Source organism: Mesoplodon densirostris, chromosome 7 (assembly GCF_025265405.1).
Source record: "Mesoplodon densirostris isolate mMesDen1 chromosome 7, mMesDen1 primary haplotype, whole genome shotgun sequence".
Taxonomy (NCBI): Eukaryota; Metazoa; Chordata; class Mammalia; order Artiodactyla; family Ziphiidae; genus Mesoplodon; species Mesoplodon densirostris.
Genome location: NC_082667.1, coordinates 73,963,469 through 73,982,466, shown reverse-complemented (window position 1 = coordinate 73,982,466; position 18,998 = coordinate 73,963,469). Strand labels below are relative to the sequence as shown.

The 18,998-nt window shown below is 50.7% G+C and overlaps 1 protein-coding gene across 1 annotated transcript in view; it reads left to right on the top strand.

Annotated features, from left to right (window-relative positions):
• Positions 1-387: 387 nt before the first annotated feature.
• Positions 388-18,998, top strand: part of PTPN5 (protein tyrosine phosphatase non-receptor type 5) — a 37,577-nt gene continuing 18,966 nt past the window's right edge. Inside the window, exons 1-3 of the mRNA XM_060105216.1 lie at positions 388-650; positions 739-755; positions 5,988-6,068. Of these exons, the coding sequence (XP_059961199.1) occupies positions 388-650; positions 739-755; positions 5,988-6,068 (361 nt within the window). The remainder of the gene's footprint in view (positions 651-738; positions 756-5,987; positions 6,069-18,998) is intronic.

The window sequence follows — 18,998 nt, the reverse complement described above, 5'->3', positions numbered from 1 at the left end:
GTTGCTCTTAAGTCACTGGCTGCCTGGTGGGGGAGACAGACAGCTAACTAAGCAGCAGAACAAAGTCAGAGGCAGAGAGGAGTGTGAGCCAGGGGTGCGGGGGCGTGGCCCAGGGATGGGAGAGCGTGATTCTTCCCGGGAGATCAGGGGGTGCTTCATGGAAGAGGTGATGCTGCAAATGAGTCAGATTTGGCAGGAGGAGGAAAGGAAACATCAGGCTGAGGTAACAGCACAAACAAAGGCCTAGAAGTGGGAGTGGACAGGTTTAAATTCAGAGAATAGGGATGTCTGGGGGACTGGAGCTTCAGGCTCACAGGCAGAGGCTTCAGGCAGAGGCTCTGAGTTGACAGTTCGGGGTGTCTAGAGGGCCCCGGGAGCCCCAGGAGCATGAAGCCCAAGGTAGAGGGCATGTCTGCCTGGGGTTGGGTCAGCAGGTTCCTGGGGGCTCAGCCTCCCACCCAGGAATCTGGCTTCAGCATCCCAGTTCCTCCTCACCCCTCACCCACCTGGGAAGTGGGCGCAAGCTCCTCTGCCTCCCTCCCCAAACCTGTCAGCTCTTTCTCTGCATACGACCTGGGCAAAGCTGGCATCCACTCCAGGATGCCTCCTGACAGCACCCACCCATCCACCGTTCCACCGCCCAGGCAGAGGTGAGCTGCTCCCAGCCCATCCCCGACAGGCCTCTGTTAGCACACTTCTCCCAGGCCACAGCGTTAGCTGTCGTGTTTCCCCCACCAGCCATGAGCTCCAGGAAGGTAGGTGGGCTGGTCCAGGCCAGGTCTCCAGTACCCAGCCAGGTACACATTACCTGCACACACGAATGGACAAATGACGGTGATGACGTTCAAGCTTCAAGGAGGATCTTACCACCTGATTTTATAGATGAGGCCTCAGGGGCCCAGGGTGAGAGAGGATTGCCCAAAGTCGTAAGCATGTTGGGAGCAGAGTTTAAAAGAGAAGTTCAGTTCATAGCAGTACTACTCACAGTAGCCAAAAGGTGGGAACAACCCAGATGTCCGTCAGCTGATGAATGGATGAAATATAGTTTATCCATGGAGTAGAATATTTTCCAGCCATGAAAAAGAATTAAGTACTGGTACGTGCTACAACTGGGATGAACCTAGAAAATGTTATGCTAAGTGAAAGGAGCCAGACACAGAAGGCCACATATTGTATGATTCCATTTATATGAAATATGCAGAATAGGCAAATCTCTGAGAGACGGGAAGCAGATTAGTGGTTGCCAGAGGCTGAGGGAGGGGAGAATGGGAGTGACTTCTTAATGGGTACGGGGTTTCCTTTCGGGGTGATGAAACTCTTCTGGAACTAGATAATGGTGGTGGTTGCACGGCGTTGTGAATGTATTGTATGTTCTAAAATGGTTAAAATGGTGAATTTTAGGTTATGTGAATTTCACCCCAGTTTCAAAAAAGGAGTAGATTGGGACCAGATCAGATGCCACCAGCTGGGCCTAATGTTTATTCCTCAGACACATGCCACTGAGCGCCCTTCCTATGACAGAGCTCCTCGGCCCAGGGATGGGGCTTGGTTCAGAGGAAGCTCCAGGGGCAACTGGAAGAGGACAGGATTCCTGCCCAGGTGCCTCTGCTGGTGCCCGGCCTCCATCACTTCCCCATCCCACTGACCAACCTGCTTCCAGTTAATGCCAAATATTCCGTACATCTCAGGCCTCCGAGATTCTCTGCTCTTGCTGTTTGCACTATGAAGGAAGTTCTTTCCTTTGTGACCCTCTCATCCACCTAGAAACATCCTTTAAGGACCAGGTCCTATCTTCCCCTTGCAGAAGACATCCACCCTCCGCCCCCTCACCATGAGCCAAGCTGAGCTCCCCAAGGTATCACGTGCATACAGCCTATTAAAGCAGGTGTGGAAACGATCACGTTTGCCTGTGTGTCTCCCCTGGAAGACTGGGAGCTTCGGGGGGGAAGGGCCTGGCTTGTTCACCACTGTGTTCCTAGGATAGCCCTGGTGCCTTGCTCACAGGAGGTGCTCAGTAAATGCTTGTTGAATGGGGCAATGGCTTTGGAAAAGTCCTCTTCCCTCCCAGATATTCTCCAGCGGTGAGGGAAGGACAGGCAGGGTGATCTCCAAGTCCCTTTATGTCTGGGGTTCTCTGGTTCTAAGAGCAGCAGTGAGGGGCCAACGCAGCAAGTTGCTGCCTGTTGTCACAGGCCAGTTTTCTGCTCCTGTTGCCCGGCTGGTAGAAGTGGAGAAGGAGCCTGCAGTAATCCACTGCAAGCAGCTATTTCTGCTCTTGGCAGGGAGGAAGGAGGGCAGTTCCCAGAGACTGGCCTTCTCCATTCAGCCTGAATGGGCCAGCTCTTCTCTTTGGAAATCTAATTAAAATCCTCCCCTGAACAGCCTAGACATGCAGGTTTTGGCGAGGTTGCCTGGAGTCCTTCAACTGCAGGGCCGAGAGCAGGCTCTAGCTCCATTTTCCTCTACAGACGAGAGGTGCTACTCTTTCTGCTTTCCTGATTATGAAATTAGTCATTTTCTAGGAAGCTTATTTATAGAGCCCGCTGCACACATGCAGCGCTGAGCTATTCTGAACATGGCTTGGGGCCTGGGAAGCTTAAGGTGTGAAAGCAGCTGTGAGTCACACATGGGTCCCCCTCCAGAGGTATCTGGATACCTCAGTTACCTTTTTGCACTGAGCCAGGGGCCAGGCCTTTGGGGCTGCCCTCCAGCTGGGGTGCTCTTCAAGATAAATAAAGAAAAAGCTTCAGATCAGGAAGTAGGGGGTAGGTGTTCTCCATCCCAATCCACATGGCCACCCACTCAATATATCACCTGGGGCAAGTCAGACCTCTGTTCTGTGCCTCCATTTCCTCCTCTGCCAAATGAGGGGCCTTCCCGATGTGTGATTCTTGGCCTGCTGTGGGCAGCAGCTGTGGAGGAAGGTTCCAAGTCACTTCACAAAGGCAGCTCAGATAATGGCCATGTTTGAGGTTCCTGATGTTTTTCCAAGAAGGTCAGGGCAACATTCACTTATTCAACAAGTGTTTGTTTATTTATTGAACACCTGCTGTGAACCAGGGACTATGCGAGGCTTTCAAGATGGTAAATGAAACAGAAATGGTGGTCCCTGCCCTCGTGTTGCTTATAATCTAATGTTAGTCAAATAATGGCCTGAGTTAAAATGAAATTTCAAACTCTGTCAAGTGCTGTGAGTAAAAAGTACTGGGAAGAAAATAGATAGCTAGTGGGAAGCAGCCGCATAGCACAGGGAGGTCAGCTGGGTGTTTTGTGACCACCTAGAGGGGTGGGATAGGGAGGGTGGGAGGGAGACGCAAGAGGGAGGAGATGTGAGGATAGATGTATATGTATAGCTGATTCACTTTGCTATAAAGCAGAAACTAATACACCATTGTAAAGTAATTATACTCCAATAAAGATGTTTTAAAAAAAAAAAGTACTGGGAAGTAGAGCTCGGGGAGCGGTGGGGGGCTCTCCAGGCAGGGAGAAAAACACGTGCAAAGGCATCATGAAAGAAAGAGCCTGTCCCAGTGTAGCTAGAGTGCAGAGGTTAAAGGGGAAAGGGGCAGGAAATAAAGTTGGAGGGCTGAACAAGGGTTAGACCATTCAAGATCTGATAACCATGTCAAAGGTTGCCATTGCCTTTGTTCCAAGTGTAATAGGATGCCATTCAAGTATTTTTTCAAGGAAAGTTATATGATAAATGTTGAGTTGTGAAAAAGTTGATTCTAGCTCAGGCCTGCCCCATCCAGATGTACAGGTTGTAAACTACACAACCTATGAAGCCGTATGTATTGGAGCCAATTGGAGAATGTTTTGGAGGCCAGGCTGAGTGGATGCCAGAGACCAGTTAAAAGACTGCCACAGTAATCTAGGCAAGAGATGCTGCCCTGGGCCAAGATGTAGGTAGTGAAGAGGGAGAAAAGTGGAGAGACTCGGGAGACATTTAAAGGGCCCTTGAAGGGGCTTCCCTGGTGGCGCAGTGGTTGAGAGTCCGCCTGCCAATGCAGGGGACACGGGTTCGTGCCCCAGTCCAGGAAGATCCCACATGCCGTGGAGCGGCTGGGCCCGTGAGCCATGGCCACTCAGCCTGCGCATCCAGAGCCTGTGCTCCACAACGGGAGAGGCCATAACAGTGAGAGGCCCGCGTACCGGAAAAAAAAAAAAAAAGGGCCTTGAAGATAGCAGCCCTCTCTCCAGAGGAGAGCTGGGACCTGGGATTTGGGATTCTCAGAGACCCTGCCAATGGAGTGAGGAAAAAATAAAACAATTGCCAGTTGAGAGCAGAAGATGTCAGAATGAAAATGGTCACCATCCTTAACCCGGCCTGTGTGCCCTTCATTGATTCCGATCTGCAGTGCAGCTGGGCCTGAAATCAGCCTCAGGACCAGTCCGGGAGGCAGGATTGCAGGACTAGTGGGTGGAGAGACAGCTGACCTCTTGAACTTCTTGGAAGTATGATGCTAGCAAGGCTGTATGAAAGTTTCTTCTGGTTGCCAATTTCAGAAATCAAATTCCACTGGTTTGAGCTAAAATGTTGGCATTTATTGGAAGGATACTGGGGCATCTTATGGCCTTAACAGAAATTTTACCCAATCAAGACTCAAGATGGGCCGGAATGAAGTAGCTCCAAGACCCTTGGCAGCAGATGTTTTTGGACCTTCTCTCCATGACACTGTGGCTACCGTGATTCAGCCCCCAGAATGCATTTGAAAAGCGCAGAGGAGAGGATCTGATTGGCCCAGCCTAGTTGGTTTGTCCAGCCCTGGATCAGTCAGCTACTGCCAGGGGTCAGACACAAAGGGCAGGCAGAGCCACTGGAGCCCACACCTGCACAGCAGGCTATTCCCAAAGCAGGGGAAGCCCTGAGAGCAATGCAATTACCCTCAGGATATGTCAAAGTGCAGACACTGTCTGGGGTCTGACTAACTCCAGCAACCTTTTCCCCAGCTTACTGGGTAAAGGAGAAAAGCTAGTCCCCAGTATAGTCCTGGAAGGTGCCCTGATGAGCTAGAAAGAGGGTTTTCTGAGTTCAAAAAGAAATAGAACATTTAGAATATTCACGTACATACACAGCTACTTTTTCTAGCTATTTCCAGAGAAGAGTTTTTTTTTTTTTATTATTTTATTTATTTTTGGCTGCGTTGGGTCTTCGTTGCGGTGCGCGGGCTTCTCACTGCGGTGGCTTCTCTTGTTGCAGAGCACGGGCTCTAGGCGCAGGGGATTCAGTAGTTGTGGTTCGCGGGCTCTAGAGCGCAGGCTCTGTAGTTGTGGCGCACAGGCTTAGTTGCTCCGCAGCATGTGAGATCTTCCCAAACTGGGGCACGAACCCGTGTTCCCTGCATCGGCAGGCGGACTCTCAACCACTGCGCCACCAGGGAAGCCCCAGAGAAGAGTTTTGCATACCACTTTTTTACTGCCTGAGGCACAGAGGATGTGCAGATGTGGGGAGCTGGACACACACTGTATGTTACCCAGATCCCTGTTGCTCACCCATGGTTCAAACCCACAGGAACTAGGAGGCAGAATGGCACAGCAGTGAAGGTGTGAGCCTGGAGTCCTAGACTGTAATTTCATACCCAGCTCTACCCTAATGAGCTGTGTGACCGGAGGCAGGTTACTTGACTTCTCTGAGCCAGTGGAATGATCCCTAATTCATGGGGCCCTGATGAAGATTCAGTGTGATAAAGTTTGTAAAGTGCTTTGAACGTAGTAAGCCGTTCTTCTGTGGCAGAGATGATGGTGCTGATGGTGGTTTTAGAGATGTTGCTGGTGGTTATTCCACCTGGAAGACACCTGTAAAATTCTGCTTCTGCCTCTGCAGCTTGACCCCTCTGTAGGTTGGTCTTTTCCTCCGGTCCCCCTAATGGGGCAGGGTTATTCCAAGGGACACAGTGCAAGAAAGGAAGGCTTTTTCTCTTTGCTCAGGGTTTTTTGTCTTGATCCCAGCTCAACAGCCTCATCTCACATTTTTCATTCTGCTGCAGGAGTGAGAGAGAGAGAGAACCACACTGCTGATGACTCCGAGGGAGGGGCCCTGGACATGTGCTGCAGCGAGAGGCTGCCGGGTGAGTCTTCCCAGCACCAGGTCCCCCAGAGCTGCAAATGGAGGAAGAGAGCTCCGGATGGCACTGGGGCTGGGGGAAAGCCTGGGTGGCTGTGAATTTGCTTTAGAGGAGTGACTCAGCTGGTCTGTAGGTCTTCGTTTCAATGAGGATTTGTTTTTCTAATCCCTGATGACTTTCTGACCTGTTATCATTTGGAGCTGCTCTAGACTCAGCTGGAGGGAAGAAGAGGCAGCTGAGGGTGTGCGGGGAGGGTGGAGAGAAGGGTGAAGAGCCGGGGAGTCCAGGCTTGATCAGGACATGACCACTGGCGGGTGGTGTGCTGGGCAGATTTCGAAAGGTAAGATTAGGAAACACAGCCTGACTGTGCCATGAGCCAAGGGTGGGGTGGACGAAGTGGAGAAAATCCCTGACAGCCCTGAGGAGAAGCCTGGCTGTGAATGTCAGATTGTGCTGCTTGAGTCTGGTTGACCACACTTGAACCACGGGCCATTGCTGTTGCCACAGAAACATTACCAAGGCACTCCTGCCCGTGGAGAAGCAGCACGTCCAGTTGTAGGCCAAATACCCAAGTCATGATTAACAGCCTTGGAAGGAATGAAGGAAGGAAGGTGGGGGAAACTTTTTTGTGTTTTTTCCTTTGATAAAAGTTTTTATTGTTTTCTTTTCCTCCTTATAACAAATATCCATTGTAGAAATATTAGAAAATAAAGACAAGAGAAAAAGAAAAATCACCATAATCCTGTAACACTACACACATTTTCACATCTCCCTTTCCAAACCTTTTTGTTAAGAAATAACCGATTCTGAATTCTAATTTTGAACTCTCAAACCTGTAGCTTGTCAGAAACCTCATGATTGGCAAGGAACCTTAGAGTGTCGAGTCTTCAGTGACCCTCTTTAAGACAGACATGGAAAACAACTCGGTGTGACTCTAAAGCCATGACTCTTTAAAATAAGTGGTTGGGGGCTTCCTTGGTGGCGCAGTGGTTGAGAGTCCGCCTGCCGATGCAGGGGACAGGGGTTCGTGCCCCGGTCCGGGAAGATCCCACATGCCGTGGAGCAGTTAGGCCCATGAGCCATGGCCGCTGAGCCTGCGCGTCTGGAGCCTGTGCTCCGCAACGGGAGAGGCCACAACAGTGAGAGGCCCGCGTACCACAGAAAAAAAAAAAAAAAAAAAAAAAAAGGTGGTTTTTTCACCCCATGAGCAGTTGCCCCATCTACGGATGAAGTTCCTCCAGCCTCCCACTGAGCATTGAGCCCTTCAGTGTAATTCTCACCTTATCCAGTGGGGGTGCCATTGCTCAAAACACTTCGGACAGCCCGTTGAGATGCCATTGCACCAGTGTCGCTGTGGGACCCAAAACAGCTAGCTTGAGGACTAGACTTCTCCAAAGGGATGTAAGAGCTGTCTGCAAACATCTGAAAGGCTGTCTTGTGAAGGGGACGGCATATTCATTCTGTGTGTGTCTTATGAAGAGGGCATAAATCCAATACATAGAAATGTAAAAGAGGCCTGTTGGCCCACGGGATGCAGAACTTTCTTTCTGACTCTAAAAATAGTCCAGTCATTGAACTTGATAATGCAGGAGAAAATGAGTGTTCCATCACTGGAGGTATTCAAGTATTGTCTGGATAGACATTGGCGAGGAAATTTCCAGAGTGGGTGGGAGGTCGAGGTGAAAGCACAAGTCGCTTTCAGCTATTAAACGGTTCTGTGATTCAGATATGAGTCATGGACTCAGAGATGATCCTACAACCAGGGATGGCCCCAGTGGCTAGGAAAAAATCCACAGAAAATAGGACACCGTGTATAGGAATCCAGAGAGTAGCATGGTGTGGAGGAAAGAGCATGGGGTCTGGTCTTGGAGTCTGGCTGTTCTGCACACAGGCTGTGTGTTTACGGACAAGTCACGTAACCTGCTGGTCCTCCAGTCCTTTATTTGCAAATGGAAACAACGACAGTATGAGCCTTTATCCTCACAAGGAAAATACATGTAACCACACAAGCATTCATTCAACAAATACTTACTGAGCATGTACTATGTGTCAGGTGCTGTACTAGGTGCTAGGGATATAGTGGTGAGTATAACAGGCAAGGTCCCTGCCCTGCTTTGAGCTGCTTCTGGAAAATGGGATGAAGCCACCGCAGAGGCTACAGTGATAAGCGTGATTTGTTTAATTCCAACCTTCTCTCCCATTCCTCCCCAAAAGCCAACAACCAGAATAGAATCAAAGAGGAGTATCGGTCATCTCCACTGGACCTGGCACATTGCCTACCTTGTGCCAGGCATTGTACTAAATGCTTTCACATGTATGCAAAGGTGCAGGATCACCAGCAGGTTATCTGAGAATTCAGCTCATTTCTGACACTGTCTACCAGGAGATAGCATCAGATTCCACAGGTAAAGGGCTCAATCCCACAAGTCTGCCCTCTACTTCAGATGCCAGTTGCAAGCCCAGGTTGTTACCTGTAGTTCTGACCGACTGGCTATGTAGCAGAGGTTCCCACAACCCTCTCCTCAGGTTCAATTAATGTGCTAGAAAGGCTCACAAAACTCAGAGAAACATTTTAGTTACTAGATTACCAGTTTATTGTAAAAGGATATTAAAGGATATAGATGCCCATCCAGATGGAAGAGATGCGTAGGGCAAGGCATGGGGAAAGGGCACGGAGCTCCCATACCCTCTCCCAGCACCACTTTCCCCACCTCTCCATGTGCTCACCCAGAAGCTCTCCAGGTCCCGTCCTTTGGGATGTTTCTGGAGGCTTTATTACATAAACATCATGTATTAAATCATTGGCCATTGGCGAATAATTCAACCCCCAGCCCCTCTCCCTGGAGGTCGGGTCTGGGACTGGAAAGTTCCAGTGTTCTAATCACATGGTTGGTTCTCCTGGCAACCAGCCCCCACCCTTGGGTGGGATCCAAAAGTCACCTTCCCTGAAGCATTTTCAGGAACTAAAGACAAGAGACCAAATATGATCCCACTGCTCTAGTAGCTCAGGAAATTCCAAAGACTTTGGGAGCTGTGAGTTAGGAACTGTGGTTGAAGACCAGATATATATGAGAGATACGTATTTTGGTCATCTGAATGACGAATTATATATTTCTGATAAATCATAATATCACAACCTATATCTCATGCAATCCTCTCTGCTACCCTAGGAAGTCGGTATTATTTGCTATCACCATCTCATAGAAGAAAGGACCAAGGTCCAGGGAGGTTAGAGGGTCTGTCCAGGTTCATCCAGTGTTTAGTAGAGTGAGGAGTCCCTTCAGGCAGTTTCCTTCCAGAGCCCAGGCTCCTGGCCACTACCCCATTCTGCCTTCTTTGTTGCCATTGAGCCATCCTGATCTTCTGGCACCCTGTGGATTGAGGCAGGAAGAACTAAGGTATGTCTGTCCCCAGGGAGGAGTTTGGAGGAGTTGGGCGATGTCACTGTGCCTGTCCTTCCTCTGGAAAGCCTGCCTGCCAGGGGCCAGGCAAGTTATATGCCCTTCTAGGCACCCATGACGCCGTCTTCATATGATATTGAAATAACTTTTTGTCTGTTTCCTCCATGGGACCGTGAGCTCTTTGAAGGCAACTACCTCTCTATTCCATCCTCCATGGCAACATTCATTCACTCATTTCTTCATCCATTTACTCAGTATTCACTGATCACTTCCATGTGTTGGGCACTCTGTAAGCACTGGAGTTTCAACAACGAAGCAACCTGAGAAAATTTCCCACCCTTGCAGGACAGTATTGTGCCCTAGTTAAGAGCAGGCATTCTGGACCCAGGCGTAGCTCCACCATTTACCACTGGGGTGATCCTGGGCAAGCTACTTAACCTCTCTGCCTTCCATTTACAAAATGGCAAGAATAACATTCACTACCATGTACAGTTGTTGGAGGATTAAATGGAGCTCCGAACAATGCCTGGAATGTGGCAAGTGACATAGGCATTTGCTATTAAGGGAAAGATAGACAATAAATAAGTAAAATATATAGTATAGCAGATGGTGATAAGTGCTGTGGAGAAAATTAAAGCCAGAAAGGGAGGGGTGGGAAAGGACCGGGACTGGGTGACTGGGTGCGGGGGGCGGGGGGATGGTTGGCATTGTAAATAGGGTGGTCCTGGAACCTGATAAGGAGTAGACTTCCACAGTGTTCGTCAGCCAAAACCACCAACCTAAGCTGCACCTTGGACATAAAAGGAGATGGAGGCATACAGGCCCAGAGACTTGGGGCGTTGGGCCTTTAAAATGAGCCCGTGGACACTGCAAGCAGTTGCATAATGATGATGTAAAAATACAGCCCTCGAGTAATCTCTCCCCCTCCCAGCTGTCTTCCCCGCTGGGCAAGACTAAGAGGCAAGGCAGAGTGAGGGCCAGCCATGCCTGGGTGACTCACTCATTCCCACAGGAGCTGCCAGGCGGGGGGCGGCGTGGCCAACACTCCCGGGGCCGCGGTCACCCAGACCCTAGCCAGCGCCAAGCAGGTCATCCGGTCCTCCCAGATTGAGATTTCTGGGTGAAAGCATCCTCAGGCATCGCCGACACCTGCAGGCAGCCCACAGCTGCCCCCGGGGCAGGCGCGCTCACTCGCACCCCCGGAGGCGTTCCACACAGGCGCACACACACTCGTGTTTGCTGTCACTTGTCACAGCCTCGTGCTCGCGTATGCACGTGCACATACCCACACGCAGTCCCCTGGGCATGTGCGGTTCCCGAACCTATGAGTCTTCTTCCTCTTGCACACCCAGGACCTCTTAACTCCATCACCCTGTCATCCACCCCTTTCCGCGAGAGATGCTTTTTAGAGATGGACACGCTTGTTCTCTGTTTCCTCTTTAGGTCTCATTCTTTCCTGCAACGACACCCCCTTGTCCTGCACGTGCAGATAAGCAGGCACATTCCTGCCCTCCCTCACTGCACGCAGTTCCTAGGTACTGTGGTGGGCACCGGTGTATCTCCAGGTCCGTGCACGGGCATACACAGGTTTCTCCTGTCTCGCGTGCGCACGCGCTTTTTCACGTGCTCACCCTCCTTTTCTCTTGCACTCCCCCTCACTTGCTCACTTCCTCCCTCATTTTCTTGCTCACAGTCACCCAAACACATTTAAACATTCAAACTCACACTCTCTCCCCTTCTGTGTGTAGGTGTTCAAACTTGCGAGAAAGCAAGCAACCCTGCTGATGCTGGGACCTCTGCTCCTGCCCGAATAGCACCAGTGCAGGCGTAGCCTGGGACCAGCAGCTTCCTCAGGGATACAGGGCAGGGGAAGGAGGTGAATAAGGCAACAGTAGGTGCTGGTGATGGCATGACGTCACCACATGTTGCTCACAGCGTCTCCAGCGGGCAGGTTCATGAGCAGGCCTGCTCCTAATGTTTGCGGGGACCAAGGTCAGACTGCCGTTGGGCCCCCTCGTGGGGCACCACCCCCTGCTCAGTCCTGCACTGGGAGGGCCCTCATCAGAATGCATGGGGGCACGTCAGTCTGTGCGTGCAAGTATGGGTCACACTCCACCCTGCTAGCTGACACTTGGCCACCCCTCAGACCTAACGATACCCCCAGGGAAGGCCATGTCCCTGCTCAGAAGGGTGTACGTGCATTCATGAAGGCTTCAGGCCATTCGGGCAGAGAGTTCTGGAGTCCTCGTAACCAGAGCATGGCCTGGAAAGCAGGGCATGGGCACGCCTCCTGGGCCCTGTGGACCTTTTGCTCCATGGGGAGTGGCATGGCCAGAGGAGAGGGAGCCCAGGGGCCAGATCTAAGGACCACACTGCTTTGGGGAACAAGGTGCTCCCAAAGGCCTCCTACAGCCGGCAGCTGGTTGGAGCCATGGCAGTCCCCGCCACCCTGAAATTTAAGTGTGTTATGATCAGCTGGGTCTATGCAAGGCTCTGAGTAGCCACTGAAGGCCTGAGTAGGTCATTGCCCCTTTGGTAGGAACAGCTGACTTCTCCACACCTTAAGTCCTGGTTCTTTGAAGGCTACCCCCAGCCCAGCCCTAGGCTCTGTACCGTCATGGATATCAGATGGACCCTCCTCTAAGGAGGTCAAAGTCTAGGTCTCAGCAGGAGACCACTGTCCATCCTGGGTGGTCTTTTATAAAGTAAAGGGAAGGCCTGTATTGAGGAAACCTTTGTTATCCTAATCATGCAGTGACTACCCCTGGTCATCAGGGAGAGTCAGGCCATAGCTTTCACAGCCATCCCACCATGACATGGATGAGGTCTTCACCAGAAGCCAACAAGGGCTGACTGAAAAGGCAACCTGACCCTGTTATTGATTCAGCAAGCGTTTATTGAACGTCCACTTTGTGCCCAGTACTGATGATACAATGAAGAGCAAGAGAGACCTGGTCCCTGCTCTCAGGAGGACAGGGTACCGTGGAAGTGTGCAGCAATAATATTACGTTATCTTGGGCGGGTAGGGGGGCAGTCAGGGAAGGCTTCCTGGAAGAAGTGGCCTTTAAACTGTGACCTAAAGGATGAGTAGGGTCCTGGCTCATGTCTTGAGGAACCAGCTATCAAAGCATCTTAAGAACAGGTTAACCTCAGAATGGGCCTTATCCCCCACCTGCTAATGCTTGTTCTCACAGAGCCCCCTGATCTGGCGCCTGGTACTGGTTCAAATGGTCTGGGACCAGGTGCAGGAGCCCAGATGGACAAACGTAGAGAAGACAGACTTGGAAATAGTATCATTGCTGAGATGTCACTTGTGCCCATCAACGCTCAGCAGCTTAGGTGCTGCTGACTTTTAGTTCTTTAATTGATGGCTCTGTTTTCATTCGGGACTTTTAATGCATTTAGGGGTGTTTATGTGGCCAATGGTTGGATATGAATTGTCTTTGAGACTTTAGGATAGAAATTAAAGAAAGGCAAACAACACCATCCAGATGTGCTGAGAACCCTAATTTAGAGAGTAGTCCGTAACGATACCACTGTATTGAGAAGAAATGTACCAACCCAGGTACTCACTGATCAGCGATGGTAGAGGTTAACTGTCCTCAGACACCAGGACAGATATGGAGGCAGGAGCCCATCTAGCTGGGTCTTGGGGTCCTGGGGGTGGGCAGTCAGACCTGGGTTCCAATCTCAGCTCTGCTGCTGACCAACAGCTTGATCTCAGGTGAATAATCTGACCACTTTGAGCTCCAAATTCTTCACTCCAAAATGAGGGTGATAATAAGATCTTCACAGACATTTTGGGAGGTTTAAATAAGCTGATGTGTGTGAAATGCTTGTTACACAGTGCTCCATAAACGGTAGCTAATAATGATGGTGATGATTTTGCCAGGATGTGGAGTATAAACAACAACCAAAAAAACCTGTGCATGTTCCCAGGCATCAAGTCCCAGGCCAGACCTTCAGACGTGGAGTGGATAATATGGGTCTGTGGATCTTTCACGACTCCCCACCACGTGCCACCACAGACACATAGAGGAGTGCTGTTTACTTGCAAAGTCAGGTGGGAAGAGGAGCCAGACTTGCTGGAGAGGCCAATCATCCATTTTCCTGTATAGAAACAGTTCTGACATTCCTGGGAGTTGCCTGGATGTATGATGAAACTACAAAGAGAGTCTTTGCAACTGGAAAAAAGAGGCCATCTGGTTCAGTCCCGTGCCTCCACCCAGGTTGATGCTCAAGCCCTTTCAGACAAATGGGCATCGTTGTATAACTAAGATATGCAGTGACAGATGCTGTCGCCTTTCTCCTTGACTTGGCCCAGGGACTAAATATCCCAACTCCCAGGAGCTTCTTTATACCTTAAAAACAAACAAACAAACAAAAACAACAACCTCTTTCCTTCCATTTAAGCTCATTTCTTCTTTTCAAGTCTCAGGATGTGCTTTGTTTATCTATTGCTGCCTAACTGTCTCAAAACTTACTGACTTAAAACAACCACCATTTTATTTGTTTATGATTCAGAGGGTCATGAGGGGCTCAGCTGGGGGGTTCTTCTGTTCCCTGTGGCTTCAACTGAGGTCATTCACTCAGCTGTATTCACCTGGTGCTGGGCTGGAATAGAAGGTCCAAGAAAGCTTTTCTTACATGTCTGGCCCGTTGGTGTGAATACCAGGAAAGGGGAACACTAGGGCACCCTGGAGGCTGTCTACCATACTGCTTAAGAGTTGAATCCTTGAAATTCGAAAAGGCATATTCTCAGGATATGCCTGTACCGTTGTCCCTCCGTATCTGCAGGAGATTAATTGCAGGATTCCCCACGGATACTAAAATCCACCGATGCTCAAGTCCCTTGTATGAAATGGCATAGTACAGTTGGCCCTCCATATCCACAGCTGTGGAACCCACAGATACAGAGAGCCAACTGTATACAGAATGGTGGGGGGAAAAATCCACCCACAGAGAGAGAAAAAAATACCAGAAAATATATCTAAAGGAAACCAGTGCCTTTCTCAATGTGGTAGGATCATGGATGACTTGGGGTTCATTTATGCTTTTATGGGGGGTTTTCCCTCATATTTTCCAAAATCATTTTTAAAAGATTGGCCACCTGGGACTTCCCTGGCGATCTGGGGGTTAAGACTTCGCACTTCCACTGCAGGGGTGTGGGTTCGATCCCTGGTCGGGGAACTGCATGCTGTGCAGCGTGGCAAAAAAAAAAAAAAAAAAAAAAAGATTGGCCACCGGAAAATATTTATTAATCCTCGCCAGGCAAGAGTGGTCGCTGGGGATCATGGGGGTCCCCTGGGGTGAGTCACCTCCCTCCAGGTTGGGTTGGTCAGCCTGGCAGGCACAGAGTCGGGGGCTGACCCAACCCCAGGGATCTTAATGGGGGCTGGTTAATCCTTTGGGGGCATCGGTGGAGACAGTCACCAAGGCACGGAATCCCTTCCCCCACCCCATAGAAAGCCAACGAAATGACTCACGTCATGTCGTGTTGGTGAACCAGTTAAGAGAAGGGGAGACTCGGGTCCTTGACAGGCAGCTCTGTTTCACTAAGTCCATGAGCCCTTCAGTGGGTGTCCGTTCCCAGGGCAGGAGGAACAAGTTCTCGCTCTGTAATTCTCCCAGTTCCAGGACACAGACGGGATGAAGGGCCCTCTGCTCTCGTTCATTCTTTCCCCATTGGACCTTGGCACCCCCCCTCCAACTCAACTGGTTTTGTTTTTACCTGGGGGAGGAGGGGGTAGTGACAGGTGGTAGGTTCAGGGCTGTCAGTCATACTCCTCTGTGGCCCTGCTTTCTTCACGGGTCCCTGCAGTGCCCCTCTCTGGTTTCATTCACTGATTTTTTCTCTTTTGTCTCCCACCGCCAGGTCCCTTCTCCCCACAGTTTGTGTGTTCTAACGTATTTAAGGTGTATTTTGTGCGTTTCTATGTGCTCTAGCGGAATGAGTGGCAATATGTCGTGTATATATATTTTTAAAATTTGTGTCTATTGTGTTGTGTTCGGTCTCATTCTTTTCGCTCAGCCATGTTTCTGAGGTCCTTCCATGGTGCCTTATGTCCTCTGATCCTTTGCTTCTAAGGGCTGCAGAGTATTCCCCAGTGTGTCCCTGGACACGGCCTACCAGCTTCCCCAAGTGATGGGAATGTAGGTGCCCCACTCCTCCCACCCCACCGCAGATAGCACAGGAGGGAGCTTTGGCTTACGGCTTATGTGTTTCCTAGGACTAGGTAAGAATTTTTTGGAGCAGAAGCATGCATTTCCAGAATTTTCTACTTCCCAGATTGGTTCCAACAGAGGATCTGGAACACAGAGAACCAGGAGGAAATGGTGTGGGTGGTAGCTGGGGAGACACGCAGGGGACAGAGCATGCTGGGCCTTTATTGATGGCCATGGCAGGGATTTTGGTCTTTATTCTAAGAACAAGGGGAAGCCACTGAACGAAACTAAAGCAGGGGCTCAGATTTGTTTTTTTTAAAAAGGCAACTGTGGATTTTTAGCACTAGAAGGGCCCTTAAAGACCCCTAGGCACACTCTTTGAATTTACAGAAGGCCTCTGAGGCCCATAAAGGCAGTGAGATGCCCAGGGTCACACAGCCCACTCCTCACAGAGCTAGAACTGCTACCCAGGCCTCTTGACACTGCCAATGTTGTGAGCCTCCCCAGTTACTGAGGACAACAGCCCCTGGAGGGTTGGAATTTGCCAGCACATCTGTCCCTGGGGGGTCTTGTTTGGCTCTTGCTCACCTCCTATCCCCTGGACTTTCCTAGACCTCTGAGAGCATTTACCAGGACCCACCAAGGAACCCCAAACCAGGACCCAGCCTTCTGCTGTCAGGGAGGGAGGCCTCAGACCTTCAGATACCCACAGGCAGCCCCTGTGAAACATCCCATGCTGGCTTAATGAGTGAAAACTGAACCAGAGGGTTAAACACATGTGTGCCGATCCTGATTCTGCCTCTTACTCTCTGGACCTCAGTTTCCTCACCTGTAAAATGGGAGGGTGGAGCAAGAGGCTCTCCCAATTCTGTCCCTCCCTCCCCACATGTTTGGGCTTAAGTCTCAGGCACTAGGGACCTCTGGTACCCACTGCCCAGGGCCTCTCCATTGGTTATTTTAGTTCTCACCGTGGGCTGGAGGGAGGGGGTAGCTGCACCCTCAGAGTTTCATTGACCCTTTTCACCCTTGTACTTCTGGGCCTCCGCTCCAGAGAGGCACAAAGAACTGAGCCTTTGTTTGCAGCAACAAAGCTGTTTGCAATTTCAGATAGAACCATTTTATTATATCCCATCCAAAGAGTACTTGAGTTGCCTTTTGTTTTGAAAGCTTGTTAGCATTTCAGATTTAATTAACTGACAGAGCAAACCTGCCCCACTTCCGCCACCCCCAGCCCATGCCCACTCCATCCACCGACCCCAGGTGCCAGTCGGCAGCCTCAAAGCCCCCGCCCACGTGGGGGCGGGGCACCCACTGTCCTCCTGAGGGGCTCACCTGGCAGAGGAAAGGGAGGTCCTGTTGCCTGTCCCTCATGCTCCCCTCCCCTCTTCCCCCTCCTCTCTAAATTCTGCTGCTGTTTACTGAGTGTTCACCGTGTGCCAGGCACCAGGCTAAGCACTGGGCGTTTTTTACCTTATGGCATCCTCAGACCCCAGCCAGCAAGGCTTAGTGGATCTGTTGTCCAGAGGAGAGATTGAGTCACTTCCCCAAGGTCACACAGGTAGTAAATGGCATAGTCGGGCTTCAAAGCTAAGTCTGGGTGACTCCAGAGCTTTGGCTAGGAGCCCCCCCAAGGAGCTTCCTCCCCAGAAACAAGGCACTTGTAGGGACAGCAAGAGCTGCAGTGCTGACTGGATAGGGGCAGGTCCTAGAGGTAGTTCTTGTTACAGATGTACCTCCTTTTATTGCGCTTCGCTTGATTGCGCTTCACAGATACTGCGGTTTTCACAAACTGAAGGTTTGTGGCAACCCCGTGTTGAGCAAGTCTGTCGGCACCACTTTTCCAATAGTGTTTTTTTAAATTCAGATGTGTACGTTGTTCTTTTAGACATAATGCTACTGCATACTTAATAGACTACAGTACAGTACAGACGTAACTTTTGTATGGACTGGGAAACTGAAAAATTCGTGTGACTTGCTTTATTGCGGTATTTGCTTTATTGCAGCGGCCTGGAACCAAACTAACAGTGTCTCTGAGGTACTTGGAAATCTGCCTCCCGAGAGCATCCACACACTGGTCCCATTCTCAGCTCTTGACGTGCCCCCTTCCCTAGCACAGCCCCCTCAGGTGTCTGCAGACAGGCCCCCCGCCACCTCCACTTCCCTCCATCCCCACAGTGAGGTAAGAGCAGTAATCCTATAAACAAGTGTCCGTGTCTAAGGGTGGGGTTTCAGACACAGTGATGGGCTGTAGAGCCCAGCACCGTCTCCCACAGAGATGACACTGTACTTGTGAACACATGGAGGGTCAGGAGTGTTGGAGATTTCTTCAAGATGCTGTGGTGTGGAGAGCGGATCACCTGAGCTAGTCTCATCTGGTGGGTTGGTTAACGGTATGGGCTCTGGCCGCAGGCTGCCTGGGTTCTAGTCTTAGCTTCTGCCTATTGTTGGCTGACTTGGCCAAGTGACTTAACGCCCGTGTGCCTCAGTTTCTTCATCTGTAAAATGGGAGTAAGAGCAGTACCTTCTAGCATTGTTGTGAGGATTAAATGGGTTAATATACGTGAAGCACTTAGAGCAGCACCAGCATGTGGTGAGCGCTCAGTAAGTGTTAGCCCTCAGTGGTCCTGGCTCTGTGTTTGGCTGACTGTTGACCTACAGCAAGCCACTTTCCGTCTCGGCCTCAGTTTCCCCATCTGAGAAAATAGCAGACTAGACCAGATGCCCCTCAAGGCTGGTCTGGTTCTGCCCATCAGTGGTTCTAGAAGCCCGGGCAGAGCTGAGTGTGATGTTCTGTTGGTCAGCGCCCCCATGGCTACGTGGGCATGGTGGGGAGGTCCCTCCTGGCCACGTTTGGGAAGAGAAGAAAAGCTGAATGGGACAAGAGCTCCCTCCTCATGTAAACAGAAACAGGCCGAGCCAGCCTTCGGCTCCAGTTCCGCGGCTGGCAGCTCCAAGGATGAGTCACCAACAGGAACAGCCATGTTCTTGGGCTCGGGCGGGGCCAGCCCCAGGGCACACCATGGCTGCAGAGTTGAATGGTGGGATTTGGGTGCCAGGTGACGGGAGAGGGATCATGGCGTTTCCAGATGCCCAGGGTAACCCCTCAAGGCCATCTGCCTACGTGCCTTACCCAGGGCCCCTAGAGCTTTGGCCCAGGATGCAGAGCTCCCGCCTTCCAGTGCTCCTTCCTTTCATAAGATATGGCCTTTGAGGAGCCGGCATTTGGCACAAAAGCTGCACCGCCACCCCCATGCAGCTGGTTAGGGTTCAAGGATCCCCAGACACAGGGACTCCCTCCCTCCAAGGTTCTCATCATCTCCCTGCCTTTGCTGCAGTGACCTCTCCCGAGAAACAGTTTGGCAAAGCG